Source organism: Phoca vitulina, unplaced genomic scaffold (assembly GCF_004348235.1).
Source record: "Phoca vitulina isolate PV1807 unplaced genomic scaffold, GSC_HSeal_1.0 scaffold3, whole genome shotgun sequence".
In the NCBI taxonomy this organism is placed as follows: domain Eukaryota; kingdom Metazoa; phylum Chordata; class Mammalia; order Carnivora; family Phocidae; genus Phoca; species Phoca vitulina.
Window position 1 is genome coordinate 55,796,093 of NW_022589706.1, and position 26,679 is coordinate 55,822,771.

The window sequence follows — 26,679 nt, forward strand, 5'->3', positions numbered from 1 at the left end:
GTAATTGGCTCACATGAACTGCATCTTTCTTGGGTGGTCATATGTACCACAACAGATCTCACCACCATCTGTAGGTAGGTGAAGCTCCAAGACATGATAAGTAACCTGAGGTTGCCATGTGTTCTTTTTATTTCTAGTAATTATTAAAATACTTGGCATGTATTCATCATTCTATACAAAAACACACACACACCTACTTACCTTTTTATATATTTATATATGATAGATTTATATATATAAAGGGAACAAACAGAGCCAAGACCTCTTTGCTGAGATGTAACTGTCTACCCAGACATTTCCATGTGAATGTCCCGGCACCACCCACACTAACCGTCTCATACTGGCTCTATCTCACCCTCCCGCCCTCAAGCCTGCCCCTCCTAATGGTTTCCTTCTCTCAGTCGTTGGTGACCACTGTTCTCCCAATACCACAGACCTAAAACCTGAAGGCCGCACACAACTCCTCTAATCACAAAGTACTGTTGTTCAATCATCAAAATACTCTTTAATTTTTTCTCTCATTCTCACTGCCACTGCCTTTGTTCAAGTTTTCATGGCTTCCTGGGGCCATTGCAACACCCTCTTTAACTGGCTGGCCTCTGGCCCTATAGTCTTGCCTTTCTCTATTTACCTGCCAGCACTGTCCTTTCAAAATGTAAATTTGATGACAATAATCTCCTACTTAATGTCTTTGCTGGCTCCGCACTGTCTGGCTCTGCCTATCTACTCTGCCTCATTTCTTAGCCCTTGTTCCTTTGCACTTTTACTCACATACTTCTGAGCTTACATTGTTATTTCATGCCTTGTGCTTTTGCCCATAATGTTCTCTCTGCCTGGGTTGCCCTTCCACCTCTTTTTTACCTGCCAAATCCCTTTTCTTCCTTCAAAGTTAGCAGAGGAGGTGTGAATCCTATAGGAGACTGATTGTCTACACTCTCCTCCAATTGCACCCAGCACACTGTGCCTCACCCACTTCCTGTGACCCGTTCTATAGAGGTCTGGCTCCCCGCTAGCCAGGAACCTCACTGTTGTGTTTCTAGGGCCTATCGCAGTATCTGGGCCTAGTAAATGCTCAGGAATCCTTGACAGTGTGTATGTGCTTGCGTGCGTGCGTGTGTGTGTAGTAAATGATACCCGCACCACACCAATCGTGAACTAGAACTTGTTTTTAAATCTAAGATCTTAATTGATCTTAATTGATTTTTCAAGAAATCTACACAAGTCTGTTTATACATGTTGCTTCATTATGAAACCTCTAATCAAGCTAACTGACTCAAAGGACTCAAGGTTTCCACTTCCTTCACCCTTTTCTTGAAAACTCAATAAAAAGGGGTGCCCAGGTGGCTCCGTCAGTTAAGCATCTGACTCTTGGTTTGAGCTCAGGTCATGATCTTGGGGTTGTGAGACTGGAGCCACCTGGTGGGCTCTGTGCTCAGCGGGGAGTCTACTTCTCTCCCTGTGCCTCTCCCCCTAAACACACACACACACACACACACACACACACACAAGCTTGCACTCTCTAAAATAAATAAATAAATCTTAAAAAAAAAAACAAAACAACTCAGTAAAGAATTCCATGGACTCTGAGGGTTGACTAAAATTAACAGTTAATGAGTGCAAGATATGGGAGCTCTCTAAGCAGAAGCAGGATTTCGGGGCAGCATAATTCTCCCTGTTTATGATGTAGGATGAGCAGCCATTTTTTGCAACAGTCCTAGCATCCATGCTGGACTTCACTGGCAGTGCTCTGAGCTGTCAGCAGAATTTGAACTGAAGTAACATACCTGTAAGACTGTTTAACTCACTCCTACTAGTTTTCACCTCATTTAATAACTGATCTCTCTCCTGTTTGATGTCCTTCACTGCACGGAGCCGCTCAGAGCCTGCATTAACCAGCTTCACCTTTTCCAGCTCCAGGTCACTCACTCGGGCCTCAAGCTCCCGTATCTTTGCATCTTTTTTATCTTTTAAAATCTAGATATAGGGATAAATACAAAGGACAGAGTAAGAAGTAAAAAAAAAATATGTACAAATACTTATAGTGGACATTGTATTAGTATCCTCTCTGTATTTAGTATCTTTTCACTATTTCCTAGAATATTAAATTTCTATTTTATTATAAAGCCTCAAGAGTAAATGGGAAAGCAAATGGAATACTTTACCTTTCTTTAACCTTAGATGTCAATTTCCAGTATTATTTGCAATAACTCATTATTCCTATTCCTACTTTTTTTTTTTTCATTTCAAAGAGAAAGGTACTGAGCACCTACTCTGTGCCCGGCACTATTTCACATGTTGGGATAGAGCAGCAGGGCAGGGACTGGGGTGAGGCAAGTGAGGCCCCAGGTGAGCGCCTCCCTGAGCTCTGAGTCCTAGGTGCCTCACTAACCTTACCCCGTCCCAGGCATGAGTAGCAGGAAGCTCGGTCATTGTCCCCAGGGGGCTTACATTCCAGTGAGAGGACACAGACAACAACAAATATTTAATAGGTAATAATAAGTGACCAAAACAAAGAATAAAAGAAGGTGGGGGGTGGAGGATGAATGCAGGGGAGGGGCTCTGCATGTAAGAGGTCAGTTGGTATGTAGAAAAGAGCCCAACTGCTATTCTTATTAAAGCCTGCAAAGAGGTTGGCCCTTGGCTGGTGTCTGGGAACTTGGATTTGGGAGGGTTCCCACCACTCCAACTGATAAGAGTAGCTCACTGTACCTAAACCAGTTCTGCAATCAAAATGATTTATGCGGAGCACCTGCTTTCCTTCTGTAAGTCTGGAATAGTTGCCAGGCAATGGGTGTCGGTGTGACCAGTCCCCAGGATAAAAACCCTGGGGACTGAGTCTCTAATGAGCTTCCTGGTCAGCAACATGTGACATGTACTGTCATAGATTGTTGCTGGGGGAGTGAAGTATATCCTGCACGATTCTGCAGGAGAGGACTTTTGGAAGCCTGTGCCTAGCTTCCTCCATGTACCTTTTCCCTTTGCTGATTTTGCTTTACATTATTTCACCATAATAAATTGTACCCGTGAGCATAACTATATGCTGAGTTCTGAGTCGTCCTAGCAAATGGCTGAACCTGCGGGTAGTCCTGGGGACCCTGACCCTCTCTGCTGAGCAGAAACCTCAAAGAGGGAGGTAAAGGAGCAAGCCACGTGACAGGCTCGGGGATAACTCTAGGCACAGGTAATGTGTTCAGGGAAGAGCAAGTCCATCAGAATGGCTGGTGGAAACCAGAACATGCTACCCCAAACATGCCTCTTTGGCATTAGGATTATTTTGAGCTGATTATTTTGAGAAATAGCAGACACAGGAGAAGGTCTGAAAACAGAAGGTACCCTTTAAGGGGTACTTACACTTATAAAGGAAGTCTCCATTTATAAGGATGTCTCCCTCCCTGACCAGGAAAGGAAGGATGACTCTAAATTATGAGAGAAACTTATCAATGGGGAAAGCATGGCTTAAATCTGCAAAACAAACCTCATTCCTTTATCCATAGTTTTCCTGGTCACCTTCCATGACTTGCCTCTCCACATCCTTCTTTCAGCTAAAGATGGTATTTAAGCCTGACTTCTAAGCCACCTGAGTTACTCATTTCCCTGGGTTTCTCCTTTGTATATATGAGATTGATTGATTTTAAGATTGATTTATTTGAGAGAGAGATATAGAGATGGGAGAATCAGAGGGAGAAGCAGACTCCCCACCGAGCAGAAAGCCTGAAGTGGGGCTCAATCCTGGGACTCCGGGATCAGGACCTGAGCCAAAGCAGACGCTTAACCAACTGAGCCACCCATGCACCCCCCTATGAGATATATTAATAAACTTCTTTGCTCTTCTCTTGTTGATGTGTCTTGGTTACTGAGAATTTAGAAAGACAGAGGGAGAAGGATTTCTCCTCCTCGACATTGGAGTGGACTGAGAATGGGGAGGAAGTAGTCAGAGATGAAGTCAGGGAGGGAGCCATGGGCAAGACTGGCCTCAGAGGCAATGCAAGGATGTGAAAGTTCATCTTGAGTGAGATAAGAAGCCATTGGAGAGTTTTGAATATGGGAGTGATAAAATGTAACACTTTAAAATATAACTCTGGCTCCTGTGTGAAGCATAAACAGTGGGGGCGGTGAAGGTAAGAGTGCTCTTGCAGTGGCTGCACTCCCACCAACAGTGCATAAGTATTCCTTTTTTTTTTTTTTAAAGTAGGCTCCATACCCAGCATAGAGCCCAATGCAGGGCCTGAACTCACGACCCTGAGACCAAGACCTGAGCCAAAATCTACAGTCAGATGCTTAACTGATTGAGCCACCCAGGGACCCTGAGTGTTCCTTTTTCTCCACTTCCTTGCCAACACCTGTTGAAGATGGGCGTCTTCTCTATGCTGTGTGTCCAAGTCCAAGTTGGTGTTGTATGGAAGTGTGGAATCGCTATCTTGTACACCTGCAACTAATATGACAAACTATGTTAACTGTTCTTTTTTTCCACAGACATGGAAGCCAAGACTGAGCCAACAATGCAGTGTTTTACAGTCACTGAGTGGTGAGAGATGGGATTCAATGAGAGGTCTGTCCAGAGAGGGAGAAAATACTTCAAACTGTGGGATCAGAAATGACTTCTGAAGAAACTGGATTTTCTGATTTTTTCTCTTTCGTGTCAGTAGTCCTGAACCATTTTGGGGCCACCCACTCCTTTCGGAATCTAACAAAAGTAGGGATCCTTTCTCACAAAAACACACAGATGCACAGATACTTTCAAACAATCTCTGGGGTCCACAGATCATCTTCACAGAGCCCATCTTCAGTGACTTAAGTCAACTTCCTCCTGAGGGAAAAGATATTGCAGAAGCTAAGCTGCCAAAAAAGACCCTCTACAGACCTTGAATTCCTGTAGCTCCAGTCTCCTATCATTGATCTCCTTCTCGAGCTGAGCCTTTTCTACTTGCATGGCGCCAGCAGTTCGTCCATGCTGGCCAACGAGCTGTGTCATGTTTTCAATCTGCTGTCGCAAAATCTCGATCACCTTGTCCTTCTCTGCCATCTGTAGCCTGAGGGCCTCACACTCGGTCTGCACGTTTCTGAGGTGATCTCCCTCTGTTTTCAAGTGCTGTAGCTCCTGCAATTTCAAGTCCACCCGGGAGCGCAGCTTTGTGATCTCTGAATTGGTAGCCTCAATGGCTCTCTCTTTTTCCTGGAGTGAAGCGGTCAGGTCCGATACGGTCCTCTCTGAGCTCTCCAGGGTCATCTTCTTGGCGGTCAACTCTTCCACCACTTTGCGGAGCATCTCTTTGGTGGACTCAAGCTGAGCAGTCAAGGAGGACACTTTTTCTAGACTTTCATTCTTTCCCTGAATTGCTGCCATCTGAGTGTTGAAGAAAAGAAAATTTCATGGATTTGGGCAGATAGGTAGAGGCAACCTCAAGAGTTTAACAAGGTAGCTCACAAACATGAAATCATGAATCCGGTATCACTTAGACTAACTGAAATCGTTTTGCTGTCAGATCTCTGTACAGACCACAGACCCACTTAAGTTAATTAGACCAAGGTGGAGAGACATTAATTAAATAATAATACTCCTCTAGAATGGCATTCTAGTGTGGGAGCTTGGGAAGTTTCCTCTGAGGGTGTTTTCTGTACCAACTTAAATTAGGATAGGGAGAAGTGTGACAAGACTGAAGAAGTTGCTCTTCCTATTTCCCTCCAACTTGCCCCTTAATTCTACCTCTGAGAGAAAAGTGAGTAATGGCTTTTATCCAACACACACTCACATTCTCAGGTCCTTTTCCAGAAAAGAGTAAGAATCTAACTCCCAGTTGCTCCTCTCACCTTTCTTCTTGCCCAGGTTGGGCTGAAGAGTAGGAAAGTGGTTTGCCTGGATTCTAAGCCACCACTGGTCTCTCTGGTTTGCTTTCACATTTTGGGAAGCTTACTCTTTTGTGGAATGCTGTTTATGTCTCTGTGGCAATACCTAGCATTGGACCTGTGTCCTTTCCGTACTTAAGGTTCAGGGCTGTTAATAAAGCATTCCACATTTTGCCACTGGTGCACTAAAATGGACAGCATCCATTTTGTGTTTCTATCAGTCTCAATCAGTTTGGGGGAAAACCAAAACCAAAAAAAACATCTGTTGGAAACCTTCTACCTTGTTGTTGCTCAGATCTCCTATGGCTTGATGCTTTTCTGAAATAAGCGACTATTAGGTTACCAATTTCTAGGTGAAAACCAAAAGGCAATTGGATGGCAATTTCATCACTCAACAATGAACAAAAATGAGATGAAGCTGAACATTTTATTTAATCAGTGGTCAAAAATATAGAAATAAATAACAGGTTTTTATAACTTGCTCAAAGTTATTTTTAGGCCCATACATGTTTTAAAAAAAAAAAACTCTACCAATAACATATAAAATACATTTTTCCTCTAAAGACACTATTGGGAGAAACCGTCCATGTCCTGCCTGACCTGCCGTTCCATCTGGCCCTGACACTCGCTCTTCATGGCCTTTAGGAGGGCTTCCAGGCGCTGCACCTCCATGTTCCTGTCATCCAGCTCCCGCCGCAGGTGGTCAATGGTGATGCTGTTGCCCGTGTCCCGGTCCCACAGACGCTTATTCTGCTCCTTCTCCAGACTCAGCTCCTTCTCTCTTTTATGTAGATCAGCCTAGAAGAAGTGAGGTATGTTCCCCAACTTGTATTAAATAATTAAAGTAAAACTCTTATTTTCCTTATATCATTTTTGGAGGTTTTATGTGATTTGAGAACCCTCTGACTTTGGAATCTTACTTTTTAATGGCTTAAAAACAATTATTTACTAGATAAATAAGTTAACATTTTGCTTACTTATAATTTCTTGCATTACAAGTACATCTCAATGGACTAGACCCCAAACAATATAAAATGAAAAGAAAAACACAATAGATTTTTAAAGTCATCCTGTTTTTAAATTTTGGACTTTCTAGCAAAGGCATTATGCCTTGCATCAAGTGTGCTCCTGTAATAAAGAAATGCTCAAAAGCTTGAAAGAATAGCAATAGTAATGTGGTTAACTGCTTCAGAAATGACAGAATAGTGTTTGGTATTGGGAGTGGAGTAGCGGTTGGCTGTGAATTGAATTACCTCCCTCCTTAGTAGCTAAAAAAAAAAAAAAACTACATAGTGTTTACTGTTAGCAAAAACTAAATAGAGTAGGAGAAACAAAGACACACAGATCTGCAAAGGACCTATCACCCAAAGGGAAAGGTAGGACACAGACACAAAGAACTGGAAGTGGTTTTTCATTAAAGAGACAGAGCTAAGCAACAGCAGAGAGAAATCACTAAGGAGATCAAAATACTTCGAGAAGGCATTTGAGTGGCCTTCGCGAACAGCTGGGAGGTGCAGAGATCTGTAAGAAGGGACTGGAAAGGCATTTGTGTGGTTTAGTTGGGCATATGTAGAGAGAAAGGACTGGAACAGTAAACTGGGGCTGCATCATGAACAGTGTTGAAAGGTAGGGAGTCTTTTACGGGGAATGTAATTTTTGAATTACAGTGACATAATCAGAGTGATATTTTAGAAAGATGAGCATGACAGCACTTTATGGGCCAGACTGAAGAGGGGAAAGACTGGAGGTAGGAACCCTTGTAAGGAGACACTGCCCTGCTCCAGGTCTAATGAGGGGCTTGGATAGAGGGGTAGTGGCGGTAAAGATGAAAAAGGGAGGGGGGCTTTCAGGGTCTTTCAGACAATCTGCAAGATTTTCAGATTCAATCTGAGGACCCAAGGAAACACCCAGTGGGAGGGAAAGAAGTGAAGGATTATCCCAAGGTTTGGAGCTTGTCACACGCAGTCGCCAGCTCTATCTTTAGCCCTTGCCCCTCAAATGCCGCGACAGCCTATGAAGGACGGCTCCACCAGCAGAGGACGCTACACCCTGCGGAGGGGCTGGGGGTGAGAGAGAAATTTATTCTAGTCTACTGCTAATATCACACAAAGGAGGGCCAAGAGTTTCCTTTCCTAAATTTCTCAGCCTCTAGTACCTCTAACAGGGCACAGGCTGCTTCACTATTATGGAATCTTCTTTCCTTTTTTAAAAAAATTTTTTTACTTAAACTTCCTTTCAAATTGTGTTTCGAATGTTATTTGGCTTTAAAATAAACAGTACTACCTCAATTTAGTCGAACACATTTACCTAATTGAAAGACGGGCCGTTTGAAGACTAGCTTCACCTAACTTACAAGCTATCACTGCTTAAGGAAAAAAAAAAAGGTAAAGTTTAGAATATTATTTATACGCAAAACTTGAATAATGTCAAGACAGTCTATTGTGTATGTATACACAAATATTATGTAAAACTTGTAATCTTATAAATAAAACCAGTTTGTGAAATATTTTGGTGAGAAACTTCCCAGAATTAATCGTATTCATATTTAGAGCATAGTCTTACCAACAGCTTTTGAAGCTGGTCATCCAAGTTTCCAGATTCCTGACTGAACTGGTCACGTTCTGTCCGTGCCTCGGTTAGCTCTGAGTTGGCAAGGACTAACTGCTTTTCAAGCTCTTCTATCTAAAAGGAAAGCACAAATCAATCTGACTATGTTAGTGGAGAGTATAAAATAAATACAGTCTTTGGGAAACAAATGGTATTATTTGGGGGGCAAAAATAAAAGCTTATTATGTTTTGCAAAGTTTTCTAAACTTAGGATCTATATAGAATTTAATTTAGCCAGGGAAATTAGCCAAAATGAAATATTTGATACCGTTAGATATGGGCATTGTCTGTAACCTTTTTCACACTATTCAAGATTTACCTTCTATGAATGTGTTGTCATTCAGTATTTAAGGAAGCTTGATGAGGCATAAATAACATTCTGCACAGCCCCCACAAACGACCTATACTATATGTAGAAGAGCTATTTTGTTTAAGACTATCAGAGTTTCAATAACAAAAGGCATTGAATATAAAAGAATGAATGGTAATAACAAGTTTTTCATTATTGTCATTATTAGTCAATTTGGAAAGGATGAATTTGTATGTACATAAATATATTAATTTAAAATTATTTTAAAATAAATATATTAATTTAAAATACTTATATACATATTATGTGTTCCAATCCTCATTTCCTTCAACTATAAAATGGGTGAATACCAATCTTAAAGGACTGGTATAGGTGCATTTTTCTCTCATAGACAGGGCAGCTGTTTGATCTGTGTGACTATGCGTGTCCATATGTCAATACGCCAGAAGGCCCATCACTGTTAATAGCATCCCTACAGCTCTTGACCTGTAGATGCAAGGTAGGCGAAGAGGTTAAGATCTCAGATGATCTCAGATGATCTCAGACCCCAGGTTTGGATTTTAGCTGAGCCACACAAATTCATAATTTATTTTTTTTAAAGATTTTATTTATTTATTTGACAGAGAGAAACACGGCGAGAGAAGGAACACAAGCAGGGGGAGGGGGAGAGGGAGAAGCAGGCTTCCTGCTGAGCAGGGAGCCGGATGCGGGGCTCGATCCCAGGGTCCTGGGATCATGACCTGAGCCGAAGGCAGACGGTTAATGACTGAGCCACCCAGGCACCCCACAAATTCATAATTTAGATACAGACATATATTAAAATAATGAGAACATGTTGATACTTAGTGTAATCACTAAAATACTATTTCATCAACCAGTAATAAGAAATCCTTCATATCTACATAAATGCTACATTTCCTTCTTACTTCAACAGGCTTCCAGATTTACTATGTCAAGAATAAAACCTATTGATTGGTTTGGAGGACAAACCGTGATGAAAATTTCTTAGAAAATATATGAGCAAGACTAATTTTTTCTTGATGACTCTATTTTTTTCTGGACCACGTTCATTTAAGACCTTCGTTTATTAATTCAGCACATATTTATTAGTTATATAAACACACATATATGCAACTACCTCTGATAAACGCTAAGTATGAATACATAGAATTTATATACCTTTAACTACACATACATATATATGACTTTTAAAAAGTACTTATATAGGATCATCAAACAGTTTCACATTTACCTACAGAGTAGAATCATAGCCTACAGGGATTGGAATACACATTTTAATATTTACATTGGACATATTTTAAAAATGACTTTATACTTGACTGTATGTTAGATATAAGCAAGTATTTCATAAGAATTAAATGTACATAAAACATTAGGCTCCCAATAGAAACGTTAAAAGATTCTAATAATCCTATAAAGAAATTCTTGCACTCTTGTGCTCCTTTGGGGGCGTATATAGAAAAAAGCCATACAACAACTCAACCTCTGTGGCATGAGTAGCTTCCTAAGGAAAGTGGAGGAATGGTATCAGTTGATATAATCTTTTCAGCTCTATTATTACTGGGAAAGACCAAATCAGCACACACTTAGTAATGACATTAGGAATACTTAGGAGAAAGCCCACAGACTTTTACTGTGGGTGGACAAATGTAATCAGAGAGGGAACATGATCAGGCTAAGAGTCAAACACTTTAAGTTCTGGTCCAGTTCTGTCACATGACCTCTCTGAGTCTCAATTTTTTTTTTAGTCCATAATTTGAAAAGAATATTCTAGATAATCTTTCGAAGTCCTTTCAATTCTGTGTCTAATACTTTCTCACATGAGAAGAAGAGTATTAATAAAGCTGAAATTCTATAATTTCCACTTGTCTTTGGAAACAAAATATGGTCAAAGAAACAACATTCTGAGCTATAAATTTAGTAAGAACACTTTCAAAGTGAAGTTACTCATATGCCTAAAACATTTTCTAGTCCAAGCTTGGCATAAACTATTTTCTCTTTGAGCAAAGTATTTGTCCATGTGCTTTAAAAGCTTAAATTAAGACCTGCTATTTTGTCCGTTTTCATTTTTTTTAAATACCCTGGATCACCCTTTGATAACATCAAACTGGATGGTAAACTTCAGGAGACCAAAATTTAAAAAAGAAAAGAAAGAAAAGAACACAGAAAAAGAAGAGAGCCAAGTCTCCTCTTTCCCTCTAGGTTTATCAAGCATCAGAAGTTCCTCCAGACCCCTGCAGGAACATTGGTTTTGTAGTTGTCAGTACTGACTCAACTGCTATAGCTCTGCTTTTACCTTTCACTTTTTAGAGGAGAAATATTTCTGTTACTTAATCAATCAAGAAGAGAAATGGAGAGTGAAAGGGAAAACCACTGAAGTAGCAGCTGAGCTGAACAAACAGCTGTACAAAACACTACAAAGCCTTCTGAAATGTCCAGAATAAATACTGACATCCGAGAGATATATCAAAGGTTTTTTCTTTTTCTTTTCTTTTCCAATAGCAGCACTGGTTTTCCCTTTCACCATCTATGAATCTACTTTCTGTTTTGGATCACTGGACAAATAAGTACTTGGATCTCATTCGAATCTTTACAATGATTTTAGAGACGTTACCAATCAAGCCGAATTCTATCTTTTGTTTTCTGTGCTCCGAAAGATGACACAGACATTGGATACTGAGAGGTGCTGTGGGTCAGCACGGGGGTGCATTGGCAGAACTGCACAAAGAGGTTTGCACAGACTCTTCCTGCACAGGATATAGCTCCAGCCAGTGCTACTAAATCTTTACTTTTTGAGTATGAAATTCAGCCCCAAATGCTTTCAAAGTAGGAAAAGTAAACTTAGAATCAAGATCATGAGATATTTTTGTTGTCAAAAAGCGAAAGTTAAGAGTAAAGCCAAATCTACAGAGCCAATAATGACAGCTTCTACTGGTCCAAATTCGTAAAGGGGAATTCTGGAGGTTCTCCTAAAATGGAAAGAGAAGAATAGAAAAAAGCATTACAGTAGAACACTTTTGTAAGCTACAAAAGCTACATCTACAATTTTCTTTGAAACACAGTTTCTATTTCCATCAGTATGAAAATATTTTGTTAATCTGAAGACACACACTGTCCTCCTAAAGGACAATTTATGCTTTCTAGTTGGAAAAGTTTTTTTCAGACCTATCATGTCATCCAATTTTTTAAATAATAAAGACTTTTTTCTGAAGGAGTCTGACTGCAGGTGAAAATACAATACTGTTTCTCATAAACTATGCTGATGTGTAGTATCTACACACTCATTTAAAGTTTCTTCTCACAAAAAATCTCACTTTTAATCATAGCTTTTATGTATTATTTTCTTTGATTTTTTTTCCTTAGTGTTATTTGGATAGTATACACTAATATGCTCACAAAAACAGTAGAAAATAAAATTGATTTTAAAGTTTTCATAGGCTTTAGCAATGTAAAGTCAAGGTATATGAAAATGAAAGAAATAAAGCAAGGATTTGTGGTTTTTAGATTTTATATTCAACAACAAAAACATTTCATAACAAAAGAATATTTCATGACCCCCAAATGAAATCCTTTTGTTAACTAGCTTGATTTTTCACCATGTATTGATGACATTTCAGGCCAAAGTACATTCAACTCTATATTAACATGACAAGATAATCAGCTCTCAGTGTTCCCTGACTAAAGGGAGTTACTAATAAGAGAGCCTAGTTAACCACCATCTTGGTGCCAACTCCGTATTTTCAATATGTTGTTATGAATCTCATTGATCTAGATTAAAATTAGCTAAGGTAGTATGTCCCCCTTATTTTTATTAAATGTTGACCTTTTAAGACTGACAAAATTATTGGTGATCCACTATTTACATTAGGGCAAAATAAGATAATGATTCTAACATCATATCTATATGTATCATTATATATCCATACGGCCTCAGAACATTCATATGAAAAAGTCTGCAGTCATTCATCTGGATGCTTATGCTTCTACAATGCCAAAGAGATAAATATTTATAAAAACTCAAAAGCAGTTTTTGTATTCTTTGTATTCTTTACTGTATTCAGTATTTGTTAAAATTTCCCACCATGCTCAAATTTAGAGTTGAGCAGCATGGTGCTGTATCTAGACTGTATGTGAATTAGCAAACAACAGATGATAGCTTATGGAGGGGTCATTTTTCCAAGCAACATTACAATGGAAAGCTAGAGCACTTTCAAATTATGTAAGAAGACACAAGTGAGTTGAGTTTTGCTTAGGACTTCATTGCTTTTCAAAGGGTCTGTCAATAAACAACGAATATTTAATTTTTTTAAAATAGGTTGAATAGTGATGAATATCGGTTACTATATTGGTAAATAATGTTCCATGAAACTTGTTTCAGTCATATGTGTGTAGTAGATAGGAAGGTAAGCTATTTCTTACTGTGGGTAGTGATGAAAAATGTTTGAAAGCCACTATGGTAGAGGATCCAAATCTCATAACTGAGATTATGTAGTTTCACATTACTCTTTATTGTTTAGACTTTAGTAAAGCCATGTCTAAATTTTCTATTCTTATTCTAGCTGTGCCACAGGGAATTAAGGTCGAGGTAATTTTACATTCTGCGCTTGAACTGGAGAACCAAGGGGGAACAGCCCCCTCCTGTGGCCAACACAGGGGTGACAGGGGTAACTAAATGAGGGGCTGCCCGAAGGAGGGCAAATGTCTGGAAGAATTAGAGCTGCAGTATTTAACTGCTTCTTCCCATGCGAAGTTTTTTTTTTTTCTTGTACTGTTACCACCCTGTAGAATTGGGCTATTTTTTAGAGGAAATCTGGCAACTTCCTTATATTCTATATCTTCCCAATCAGCTAAGGTGTGAGAAGTTGGCTAAAAGCGATGGTTAAAACGGGAGGTTCTCTTATAGGTAGGATGACTTATTAGAGTTTGTCTTCCAAACTGAGTCAATTTGGAGATGAAAGGTAGTGTTCACAAAACAAGACACGGGGATAGCAGGTATAAACTGGACTGCCGCAGGCAAACAGGCATGGATGGTGGGCCCCCCTTCTCACAGGGAATGAAGAAATTGAGCTCCTCTGAATGGGAGCCCTCTGCTGGTTTTTTAGGGTCTCTACTGTTTTACAAATGCTTGCGATTAATGAAAACATAAACTCTGGATAAATGGTTGATAATGATAGTGAACAGCTCTTCTTTAGCTATGGAAAGTGAGAGAATAAAAACAACAGAATATCAAATATGAGTATCTGGGTTTAAGAGGAATTGTGTGATGAAAGATGAAGATTTATCTTCCTAATTATTTTTTATTTAGACTAATCTTATTAATTCGGTTTGCTAGCCACACAGTGATTAATAACTGGGAGTTGAAGTAAAACCTAAGAGGTAGGCCCCTCAAGTACTGAGTGGTAGGGGGAGACTGCCTGGTTCCAAAATATTTGTTAGAGCTAAGCCTGTAAAAAAAAATTTAAGTGCTCTTATTTTTAACTTATTTTTTTAGAAACTTACTTGAACAATTAACAATTAATCTGGATAAACCATTTGAATTAAAATTATTTATAATTTTTTTCAGATGTGTTCAATAATTCATCAGTTGCATCTAACACCCAGGGCTCATTACATCACATGCCCCCTTTAAAAATTTTTTATAATTTAACATATAGCTATTTGGCATCCTCCTACTCCATCTTAAAAACTGCTTTTAATTTGACATTACTTTGATTCCTCATTTTCAAATAAACTATTAAAAAATTTGTAATTAAATCTGTGTATAATAGTGTGGGGAGGCAGAGCAGCCAAATCTAACCTCACCTTGTCTTCATACATCCTTTTGGCTTCTCTTAACTCAGAACGTAGCTGAGAAACAGTAGATTCCAGATCACTGAGTTGGCGCATATACATTGAATTTTGGTTTCTTGCTTGTTCTCTGAGAAGAGTTTAAAAGGGGAATAAAAGCAAACAGCAAACTAAGAATAAGTGTGATTTAGATACTGCCACTAGTTCTTTTATATGGCATTAACTAGGTGAAAAGTCTTTTATTTTCCAAAATTTCTTCTTAAAAGTTTCAGTTCAACCATGTTGTTAAGTGCTGAAACTAGATAGTATATATTGGAGTTCATTTGTACTATTTTCTCTCTACTTTTGTATGATTGAAAATGTCCCAATAAAAGGTTTCAATACATATAAGCTCAAATTACAAAATTATTTATATGTATACATATACGTTTTATTTATATATATTTACACATACACATATATAATGTGTTTTTGATTGATCCTATCAGTTGTAATATGAACAATATTTAAAACATCCAATTTCAAGAGGCCTAAATACTTGCAATACTTTTTTTTTCCCCCTAAGGGAGAACATGGGGTGGGGGGGTGGCGGCCGCTGCCCCAGGCCTTGGCTACACATCGCGGACCCACATGCAGCACTCCTGTCCACCCCCTGGCCAGCGAGGACAGCCTTACAGGGAATACGTGTCTAACCCCTGGCGTGCAGACGGTACCGGCCTCTGGTCACACTGTTCTTGAGCACAAGGTGCGCACTGCGCCCGCTGCCTGGGAAGGGTCAGGGAAGACTGAGCCCACCATGCCCGTGCCCGGTCCTCTCACACAGGCAATGAGCTTATGGGCCAACAGGACGTGCTACTCCTAGTGACTGGGGCCTTTAGAAAGGCAGTCACAACATACTCAGTGCACCAATGGGGGAGAGAGACGTGGACAAGGCGCCACAGTGACATCCCTTTAGTTGCTGTGTAAAGTACTGTTGCATAAAAGAGGAGAAAAGCCTAAAGAAAGAACTTCTAGTCGCTCTCCTATTTCCTACTCTTGAAGGAAATACCCCCTGCTCCCCTTTCCCCCATCACAACGGGCCTCAGCCCTCAGCCCCGGGCTTGGCTGGCCTCCTAGGGTGGGCCTGAGTCACGCCTGGAGCCCTGTCCTGCTGCCAACCTTGTCACCCTAAACCGCCCCCGCAACAAACTGGACAGGTGGAGGGGCGCAAATACCTTCTCACTTACGCCAATAATACTTCTTATATGGTCATATAATATTATCTTTAAGTAATCTTTTCCATACATTTGAATGTTAGAGAAGTTTTACTTTCTTGTGAGATTTTAAAGCCAATTTTAAAAGATCTTAGGACAGAACATTAATGAAAACAGTATCTCTAAAATGAAGATAAATGATACCAATTTCAAACCACCAGGACACACATACTGAATGATTTCCAGTTGACTCTGGATGCTATTGGCTTGACTTCGAGCACTGCTAGCTTTCTCGGTAAGTCCTGTTATTTCGATTTCATGTTCACTTATTAACTGCTCAATCCTATAAAAAGAATGTGGTGTTTGTTATTTGATACATAAGATTTTCCTTGATTATGAATTATTCCAAAAATTAATGGTTTTCAACACTCACAAATTGAGTATTTTGCTTTGACTTTGAACATGGTGCTCATTTTAAGTTTTGGAATTCGGATTTTTTTTTTTTTAATTTTACAATGGTAATAAGTTACAAGTACTATATATTATATGACACACATAGGGAAGTTCCTATAAGCCAAACATATTACAAATACAACAACAGGTTTTTAAATATTTACACTAAATCATAAAGACTTTATATTAAAGCTTTATATTAAAGCTTTACATTAAGCTCAAGTCAGGTTTTGCCAACAAATGAATGACAAAAGACTCTCTCTTTGACCAAACTTTAGTCAGGCTCCTCTGAGTCATTTTGTAGACCTTGACCTTGGCACCCATCAACCCTTCCCCCAACCGCCCTGGCCTGCCCAGGCTTAGTAAGAATCTTGCTAAGTCAGTTTAGTGAGAATCCCCCCACCCTTGATGTCTCCACTGCCCCACTCACCTGCTCCTTGGCTGTCAATTCCTACTTCCTTGGTTGTATTGGGAGAGCTGAGTCTCATCTCTTTCCCCTAACACAGAATCCCTATTGCAAAAGCCTTGAATAAAGTCTTCCTGAACCTTTTAAACAAGTGTCAGAAAAATTTTCCCTTTCACATGAACTTGCCACAAACCAACGAAGAAAACTTTTGTTTCAGAACATTTTCGATTTTGGAACTGCTGATGAGGGACTGTAAACCTATGGTTTAGTTCACTATGACTTTCTATACTTCAGTCAGAAACCCACCTATCTTGATGTTGTTGAAGAAGCAATTCTATTTTATTCTGTGATTCAGACTTCAGTGCTTCAAGCTGATCCTCTACCTAGTTATAAAAAAGAGATGCTGATTTAGGGACTGGTAAATCTACATCTTGGAAACGTTGGAGATTTTCCAACCAAAGGACCACTTTATTGTTTTTAAAGATGTTATTTATTTACTTGTCAGAGAGAGAGAGAGAGAGAGAACTCCTGTGTGCACAAGTGGCGAGTAGGGGCAGATGGCGAAGCAGACTCCCTGCTGAGCAGGGAGCCCAGTGGGGGACTTGATCCCAGGACCCTGGGATCATGACACGAGCCAAAGGCAGACGCTTAACCAACTAAGCCATCCAGGCATCCCTAAAGGAACACTTTAGAAAGAAGCAAATAAAAGTAATATAGAAACCGAATACATTCTATCACTGCATTTTATTAGATTGTTTACTTTGGTTGGTTATACTCTCATGAAGCCATACAGGCAAATCAAGCTAGTTCCCTTAAAGTATTGAGACATCATTGTAGAAATAACTGTTATTTTAGAGAACAAAAATGAGAACTTGGCTTACTTTTAAGAACTTAAAAAATTATATACCTAATACTATTCTCTTAATGAATTTTAATATAAAATTGAATAGTGTTCTCACCACTTACTGGAAATATCCTCCCTTTAAGATAAGAAATCTCTGTGTCTAATTCTCTTAGGATTTTACTAATAGCCGAGCCCATGTTGCGGAAGTGGAGAGTAGACACGTTCTCGTGTTCGTATATTTTCTTGCCTGAGGCTTCTTCAAAGTCAGCTAGGATTGATCGGATTTCTTGAAGCACTCCCTCATGGCCAAGCATCATCTTTCTCAGCTGCTCTATTTGTGCGTTGCTATCTTTCAGCATGTCCTCCTTAAGGCATTTGGCAGCTTCAAGTTCATGAACTGTATTTTGAAGCTGATTTCTTAAATCCTCCTGGGACTGACTCTCCCTTCGTCTATGAAATAAATGAAAGAGAAGAAATAATATTGATAAAATTCATATTCACACAAGTAGTTTTATACTACAAAGAGTAAAACTTTAAAATAATTTTAGGTAACGATGCCCAACCTGATGTCAGCCATGGCATCTCTCTCCATTTGCATCTCTTGAAGTTTTGTTTGCAAATCAATGACTGACTGCCTTAAGTAAAACTTTTGTTTCTCATGCAATTCATTGCTCTGAAAAAAAAAAATGCCATGCAAATCAGCCTTTACCAGAGGAACATATTTCCTTAAATTATTAGGAAATTCCTAATAATTTCCAAAAATCCACATATTACTAATTTATTTTTATGTGTACTTCCTTCTCCTTTTACCATACTGCAGGGCCTAATTAATCATTTCTCACCTAGATTACTGAACTATCTTAACGTGTATCACTGTCTCAAGCTTGGCCTCTTTCAAAATCTATTCTTTACTTAATAACCAAAACACTATTTCTAAAACAAATCAGATTTCTACCTCAAGAAAGAGACAGAAGTAAGTTTTATTTTTGAAAACAGGAAAACTGGTTAAAATTCTGTATACAGGAAAGTCAATCCCCACTTCCAACCCACTTAAAAACTTGACAGCAGACAACCACCCCCCAAAAGTCAAGGTGTTCTACCACAGAGAAATTCACTAAGATCTCTAAAATCAGGCACTGCGAGACCTCCCAGCATAAAAATTGATACGACGTAATCATCCCAAAGCAAAGCCATCACGTTCTGCCTATTGCTAGACAGCTTGCCATCAGCTTTTTTATTGTTCATCCTTGAGTATGAACAAAAACCAACCAACCAACCAACACCACTGGACACCTGAAGAAAGGTTATAAAATAAAAAACGGAAACCAAGATTAAACAAAGAAGCAAACACGAGAAAAAAAGGATCCAAAGAAACAAAGTAATGCAGCAATAGAAGAACACTTCCGGAACCTTGTATTTGCAGAGAAATTTGAGAGACATCACAGCTGTAAAGTAAGAACGAAATACTATGCCAAGGAATTGACCAAGTGAGAAGAGTTCTTGGAAATTAAAAATATGCTTGCACACTAAAAAGCTGCAATAGAAATGTTAGAAGTCAAGAAATGTCCCCCCAAAGTAGGAAAGTAGGTAAAACTTTTGAAAGTAAAGGTAAGAGATTTAGAGGTATAACCTAGGAGATAACATATGACCAACAGGAGCCACAGAATGAGAGAACTGAGAAAACAGAGGGAATGAAACTATCAAAGAAAAAACAAATCAAAGCTGAAAAGTACAAATCTGCGGACCAAAAGGATCCACTGAATCCCCAGCACAATGAATGAAAAAACTAAAATCCACACCTAAGCACATTATGGTGGATTTTCAGAGACAGAAGACTCTAAAGCTTCCAAAGACAAACCTCAATTAAGTAAAAGCATATCATCCAAAAAGGAGCAAGTTTCAGACAGACATCTACTTCTCAGTAGCAATACGAAACGCAAGGACACAATATTTTCGAAAGACTGAAAGAAAATGACTTTCAACTTTATCCAGCTATATTAAGTAAAAGCATATCATCCACAAAGAAGCAAGTATCAGACAGACATCTACTTTTCAGTAGCAATACGAAATGCAAGGACACAATATTTTCAAAGGACTGAGAGAAAATGACTTTCAACTTTACCCAGCTAAAGTCATTCTCAGAATGCAAAGATCCATAAAATGTATGCACATATACCCTTTAAGTTTCTAAAGATGTGCTTTGACTAAATGAAGAAGTAGATCAAGAGAAAGGAAGACAGAAAACAGTGAATTCTGGAAATCATGGATCCAATCAGGAAAGCAATGCAAAGAAGAAAACAGTTATACACAGACCTAAGAAACTCACCTAGACTGGAAAATAGGACAGAAGACTCCTGAAGAGTCCGGGATCAAAGGAGGATTTGAGAGAAAACCTACATGACGGTTCTTTAAAAAAAAAAAAAAAAAAAAAAAAAAAAGATCATATGATAAAGGCACACAGCATTAGGAAAAAGAAAGGCAATGAATAACCATCAGGAAAGGGGCGCCAGGGTGGCTCAGTTGGTTAAGCGTCTGCCTTCAGCTCAGGTCATGATCCCAGGGTTCTGGGATCAAGTCCCACATCGGGCTCCCCCCAACATAAGAGTCTGCTTCTCCCTCTCCCTCTGACCTTCCCCCACCCAGCTCATGCTCTCTCTCTCGTTCATTCTCTCTCAAATGAATAAATAAAATCTTAAGAAAAAAAATAACCACCAGAAAAAACACTACACAGGAAAGGAAGTGTGATAGGATACTAGCTGGTTCTGCAATTGACAATGTTTATATAGCCAATATAAGGTTAAGGCCCTCTATCTCTTCCTCTTATAGTTCAGGTGAATGACTACAGTATAGTCTGAACTTTGGATGGCAACAGTGGAAATGGAAACAGATCTGAGAAATATATATGAGGTACAATGGATGGACATGGTGATAAAGTGACACCAGGGAAGAGGTATCAAGAATAAATGAGGTTTGGGGCACCTGGATGGCTCAGTTTAGCATCTGACTCTTGATTTTTGGCTCAGGTCATGATCCCAGGGTCCTGGGATTGAGCCTCACATCGGGCTCCCTGCTTGGTAGGAAGACTGCTTCTCCCTCTCCCACTCCCCCTGCTTGTATTCCTTCTCTCACTGTCTCTCTCTGTCAAATAAATAAAATCTTAAAAAATAAATAAATAAAGGGGCACCTGGGTGGCTCAGTCTTTAAGTTTCTGCCTTCGGCTCAGGTCATGATCCCCGGGTCCTGAGATCGAGCCCCACATCGGGCTCCCTGCTCAGCAGGAAGCCTGCTTCTCCCTCTCCCACTCCCCCTGCTTCTGTTCCCTCTCTCGCTGTGTCTCTGTCAAATAAATAATAAAATAAAAATAAAAAATAAAAAATAAATATTAAAAAATAAAAATAAATAAATAAATAAATTATCTCAGCCACAGACTGTAAATGTGTACATAGAAAGGGCCACGTCTTTTCCAGCTTTATATATCCAGTACCTAGCACATGTGTTACATAGAGGTTCATGCTAAATATTACAAGTATCCAAATAGTCCTGTTATTTATTTAGAGATTTAACACATATTTACTGGGAGCCAATCAAGTGTCAGATACTCTGCCAGAGGATGGACAGGGAAAATGAATTAAGACACTGTTTCTTTCCCTCACTGGTATCTCTGTGCTCGCTCCATCCATCCATCCATCCATTCATCCATCCATCCATCCACTCATCCATCCACCCAACCCACCTACCCTCTTTATTAGTGAACTTATCATAAGGTATTATGACTATTTGTTTATATACCATATCCTCTTCAAGTCTATGAACCCCTTAGGAGTCCTACCTTATTCATCTCTGTATCCCTGTACATAATACAATAGTACATGATTTTTAGCACTTAATGAAGTTGTAGCTTTTTCCTTAAATGTGCTTACACAGTCTGAATGAGGTAGAACAAGGTGTTAATGAATACAGTAACACGAACTAAATACTACAATAGACATGTGCACATAGGGCAACAGCTGTACAGAGGAGAATATACCTAATCCTGTTTAGAGCAAAGGATTCAGAAAAGGAAATGCTTGAGCTGAGTCTTGATGGATAATAAGAATTTGCCAGGCAGACAAGGTAAAGAAGAGGAAATGGCCTGGGCAAAAGCATGAAGCTTTAGAAGAGCATGCTATCTCCAGGGAAGAGCAAATAGCTAAATATTGCTGGAATGGAGGGTACATTTGGGGAACAGGTAGTAGATGAAGTTAAAATGTACAGAGAGGGGTTATATCATGAAAGGCTTTGTGTACAATGGTAAGTTTCACTTTTAGAAGACTACAGACTACTAGGACACAGTTTACAACTGTAAAGCTGGCTAAAGCTGGCTTCATTCTACATAAGATCTACTTAAAAATTTTTAGCAAATATAAAAATAAAATTTTAGCAAATAACTTCTATATACTATTTAGTTATCATATATACACATACATCTAAAAACCTATCCCCACAACTGCTTTGTAAAGAAAAACAAGGTATCAGGGCCCCTGGGTGGCTCAGTTAAGCATCTGCCTTCAGCTCGGGTCATGGTCTGGGGGTCCTGGGATTGAGTCCCATGTTGGGCTCCCTGCTTGGCAAGGAGTCTGCTTCTCCCTCTGACCTTCCCCCCTTCTTGTGCACTCTCTTGCTCTCTCTCTCAAATAAATAAATAAATAAATAATCTTAAAAAATTTTTTTAAAAAAGAAAAACAATGTATCATGATAGCAGGACAGCAGGCCCGAACCAATTATTATAATTACAGATAAACATCGTTAATTATAACATTTTGAGCTATTCAAGTTTAATTAAAATTAACCATGAAACCAGGGCATTCTGACTATTAACAAGAGAAAAATAGGTATATAAACTTCATGTGCCCAATTTTTAATACTGAAATAGAAGGCATAAGCCAAATTAACAAGTTTAACCAATAAATCCATCATTAAGTGTTTCTTTTAGTAAGTTTAGGTTTTGTTCCAAGGCAACGTGCCTCATTGTCATTCCCAAATGGCATAAAGTACTAGAAGAAAAGAATGCAACTCACTTCATTTAGTCTTCTCTGCAGATCTTTGACTTGATGTGAATATTCTTCCAAAACACGTTCAATGTGTTCCTTTCCAGGATATGGGATGACTTTTCTAGGAGAATCAAGTTCCACTTCATATTTGGGGAAAAAAGGAATTTGTGTCAATGTCCCAGCTGAAGATGTATTTTCAATTATTGTACCACGAATAGATGACATAAAAAATGGACTTGAAGAACCTAAATATTAAAGAATTAATCAATCAATTTACTAATAAAATAATTGTGTGGTAAACATTATCCTAGGTGATTTCCTTAATGAACCCTGATTATGCTCAAGGTCTCGGGGAAAATAGACGAGTAAAAGATTGGTAAGAGCTCTGAGAGAGATGAGCACTAGGTAAAAAGGAGATTAGGGAAGAGGAGGGAGTTTTACTTGATAGCAATCAAGTGATACCTGAGCTGAATGAACCTTGAACTATATTAAGGAGAAGAGGAAGGGCACTGCAGGCAGTGGGAGCACCACAATTATTGGTGAGGAGGCTTGAGACAGCACAGATATTCCGGGTGACAGGAAAGAAGTAGCCAGATATGAGAATGAAGATATAGGCCAGATCTTGAAGGACCTTGTGGTCATGCCAAGGAGCTTGAATTTCATCTTGAAAGCTTTGGGAAGTCATTAGTGGATTTGAGAGTAAGAGAGTAGTTAACTAGGTTTGTGGTTTGAAAAAGCTGTCTGGCTTCAGTGTGGAGAATGCACTGGATGGGGATAAAACTGAAGTAGAGAATGGAGTCGGAGAAGGCTTTCAACGATGCAGGCAAGAAATGGCAAGCGTCTACCCTAAAGCAGAGACAGTGGTGACAGACACAAAGGGTGTGGACTTGAGAAATATATGTGGTAAGTAAAAGACAGGGGGGTGTCAAAGATCTCTACTGGGTTTTGAGCTTCAACATCCAAGTAATGCTGTTTGATTTGTGAGTTCAGGAGTATGTGTTGCTTCAGAGATAAGGATTTGGGAATCATCAGCATTTGAATTCTAGTGAATCCCTGAAGTCAATGGGATCATCCAGAGACAGTAGTATAGAATGAAAAAAGAGGACCAAGAAGAGTACTCTGAAGAAATACCAATATTTAAAGGGAAGATAAGTAAAACCCAGGAAGATTCACAGAAGAACCACAGAGATATTAGAGAATTATATTCAAGAAACACCACTGGTTTGGACTGAGGGACAGAGACAGTGTGAGATGAAAAGAGACCTTCCAATAAGCAGAAACCCCTCAGCTGAAAACATACGCTATCTTTCATATAAAGGAAGGAGGTCTCATGGGGCACCCAGGTGGCTCAGTTGGTTAAGCATATGCCTTCGGCTCAGGTCAAGATCCTAGAGTCCTGGGATCGGGATGGAGCCCCACATCTGGTTCCCTGCTCAGTGGGGAGCCTGCTTCTCCTTCTCCTTTTGCCCCACATCCTCCCCCTGCTCGTGCTTGGGTACATGCTCCCTCTCTCTCTTTCAATTACATAAATAAAATCTTAAAAAAAAAAAAAGGTCTCAAAGTTAGACCCAAGAGTCCAGAGAATGGCTCCAAGAACCATGAGGAATTATTCCCAAGCCTGAGTCCTAATCAGGGAACGGGAAACCTGTGCTCAGCTAGATTTCAGAATCGTGATGGACCGTGTGCCTCCTGTTTTCCCCATTTGGAATGGTAGTTTTGATAGATGTGGCCCTGCCACTGTACGTTGGCTGTCACAGGTCTTCAGATGAAGAGGAACTCAACTCAGGGAGCCGTACTTAAGGACTTACAACTGAGGAGCTTCATCCATACCTGAATCTAATTTCAAAAAAGAGATTCTGGCCTTTGAATGGATGGATGCTGTAATGGGATGAGACTGTTAAGGGCCTTCTTGGGAGAGAGTGAATGTACTTTGTAGGTGAGAGAAATGTAAATAATTTGTGACCAGAGGTGGGCAAACTATGGTGCTTTGAAAATATGTTCATAAATTCTTTGATGGTCCTCCCTTTAATAGGTAGAGGTTAATTTCCCTCCTGTTTGTAAGAAAGGAGAAATAAGAGTGAATGTGTTAAGCATGTGCACATGTATGTCAGGGGAGAGGGGTAGCAATTGCTTACTTTTGCAAAAAGAAACCCTGGAAGAATAAAACAGAAACTCATGGAAATGGTTAGCTATAGGGGTATAGGGATGGGTAGAAATAGAGTGGAAGGGAGAGGGATGGCAGCAAAACTCTACTGAATATACGTTTTCATTAAGTTTTTACTTTTGAGCCATGTACATGTTATACATATTCAAAAAATAAAATGAAGTTGAATACTAACAGAAATAAACCTAAGGGTATAGAAGGTTTGTAACATAATGTCACAAAGAAAATAGTTCCTTAAAATAACTTTAGAACACAGTACTCTGTGGTCTTCGTGAGCCTCACTTAGCTGGGAAGTTGTTCACGGTGGTAGCATGGTTGTAATTCTGAAACGCTTTTGTATGGACCATGCAAGAGAGAAAATGAACAAATATGCTGAAGGTTTTGGAAACTAGAATTTCACTGTAGGGGAGATGCAGATATGGAATGAGAGAAAATGAGGAAGAACTCCATGGTTCTGGATTTGAATTTGAGTTACCCATGTGAATTTATGATCAAAAAAAATCTATTTTGAAACTTTATCCACTGAATGCTCCTCTAGCATTATCAAGGATACAGATGAGATGGGAGACTACGACTGTGAGGTGACAAACTGATGGAAAATCCACAATTTGTGTATTTTCTCTAGGAGAATCTTCCAGAAGCCCAGTACAAAAATGGAGAAGGCAGTCAGCCTGATAAAGATGGAGGTTTTCCTGTAAGAGTGCAACAGAAGAATACGAGAAAAAGTTGAAGAGATTGGCAAGTGGTTGGCTGAAAAAATGAATGATAAGAGAAAGTGAGGATAAGAAGCGGTATTACTTTAGGAGAAAATGGCGGAACTAGAGCAGTTGTTCTCAACCCTTACTGGAAATCAGTATCACCTGGGGAGTCTAAAAAAAAATCCAGTGGTACCTAAGCCCCATTCCAGACCTACTGAATCAGAATCTCTAGGTGTGGATCTAAGCCATATAAATGTTTAAAATCTCAAAAAGTGATTGACATGGAGCTGTGGTTGAGAATCACTCCTTTCATGAGGCAGAATAGGTGCTCTAGGAATAAGGGATTGAGAGGGTTGGAAGACAAGAGGTTGGATTTCAGAAGTCTAACAGTTCTTGGTAATAAGATCCAAGTAAGAGAAGTGGGGTGGCTAGAGTCAAGGTCGAGATGAGAAGAACTAAAAAGGTCAAGAAGCTTTAAGATCTCAGATGGGTCATGTATGAGGACAATGACATCCTGGGATGATGATGTGCCCGAGGAGGGAGAGACAACCCAGGAGCTAAGTGCTGGTGCCCCAATGAGTACGAGGGACAGAGTGTGTGGGGAGGTGGATGAGTGGAGTGGGCAGGGGAGATGGGTACAGCAAGGTCGAGGGACAGAGGCATCTCAGGATGGCATAAGCATCCTAAAAAGCAGAAGATTTCTCAAAGTATTTGTGCTGAAATAAAGGTGTTTAAGCAGACCAGTAAAACAACAGTTCTGTAACTGCGAATAAACTTTGGGTGCATTCTTCTAGATGAGAGAGACAGCCAGGGAAAGCAGTCAGGGACCGTGCAGGCCACTTGCCTGACGGCCACAAAGTCCATTCCCTAGCTCTCCCCTATTCGGCAGTGTGTTGCAGAGAACTACTTTTCCCAGGCTCCCTTCCCACCTTGTCTCCTGGGAGGTCACCATGGGAGGTGCTGGGAAGACCCGGAGGCCAGCCGAGGAGAAGAGAAGCTGCGCCTGGCACAACTCTGACTCCATTCACCTGCCTCAGCTGGGCTTCTGGCCCAGAGTGGTGGTTTCCGCTCCCTCCGGGCAGCCCTCTTGGAGGTGTGAGCTCTCGCTTTCCTGCCCTCGGAACACTTCCTCTTCTCATTGTCCTTCCAGCCCCAGGCTGCGCCTCCCTGGGTTGCCTCTTCCCCTGTGAGGCTTCTCAGCTCTTTCGACACCAACTCCTTGCCAATTCCCTGCACTGTTCTGCCGATTTATCCCACCTGTTACCATTTTCCTGCTGGCTATCCTTGGACTGAGATCGGTTTGGGCAGAGGGGAGGGGGCCA

At 39.8% G+C, this 26,679-nt stretch overlaps 1 protein-coding gene across 1 annotated transcript in view; it reads right to left on the bottom strand.

The window, feature by feature from the left end:
* The window catches only part of CCDC158 (coiled-coil domain containing 158), a 100,683-nt gene that overhangs the window by 59,325 nt on the left and 14,679 nt on the right, over positions 1-26,679 (bottom strand). Inside the window, exons 4-13 of the mRNA XM_032400573.1 lie at positions 22,523-22,740; positions 18,029-18,138; positions 17,588-17,915; positions 16,928-17,004; positions 15,995-16,105; positions 14,585-14,699; positions 8,407-8,526; positions 6,445-6,642; positions 4,862-5,344; positions 1,785-1,974 (exon numbers count right to left, since the gene is read on the bottom strand). Coding sequence (XP_032256464.1) covers positions 1,785-1,974; positions 4,862-5,344; positions 6,445-6,642; positions 8,407-8,526; positions 14,585-14,699; positions 15,995-16,105; positions 16,928-17,004; positions 17,588-17,915; positions 18,029-18,138; positions 22,523-22,740 — 1,950 coding nt within the window. The remainder of the gene's footprint in view (positions 1-1,784; positions 1,975-4,861; positions 5,345-6,444; positions 6,643-8,406; positions 8,527-14,584; positions 14,700-15,994; positions 16,106-16,927; positions 17,005-17,587; positions 17,916-18,028; positions 18,139-22,522; positions 22,741-26,679) is intronic.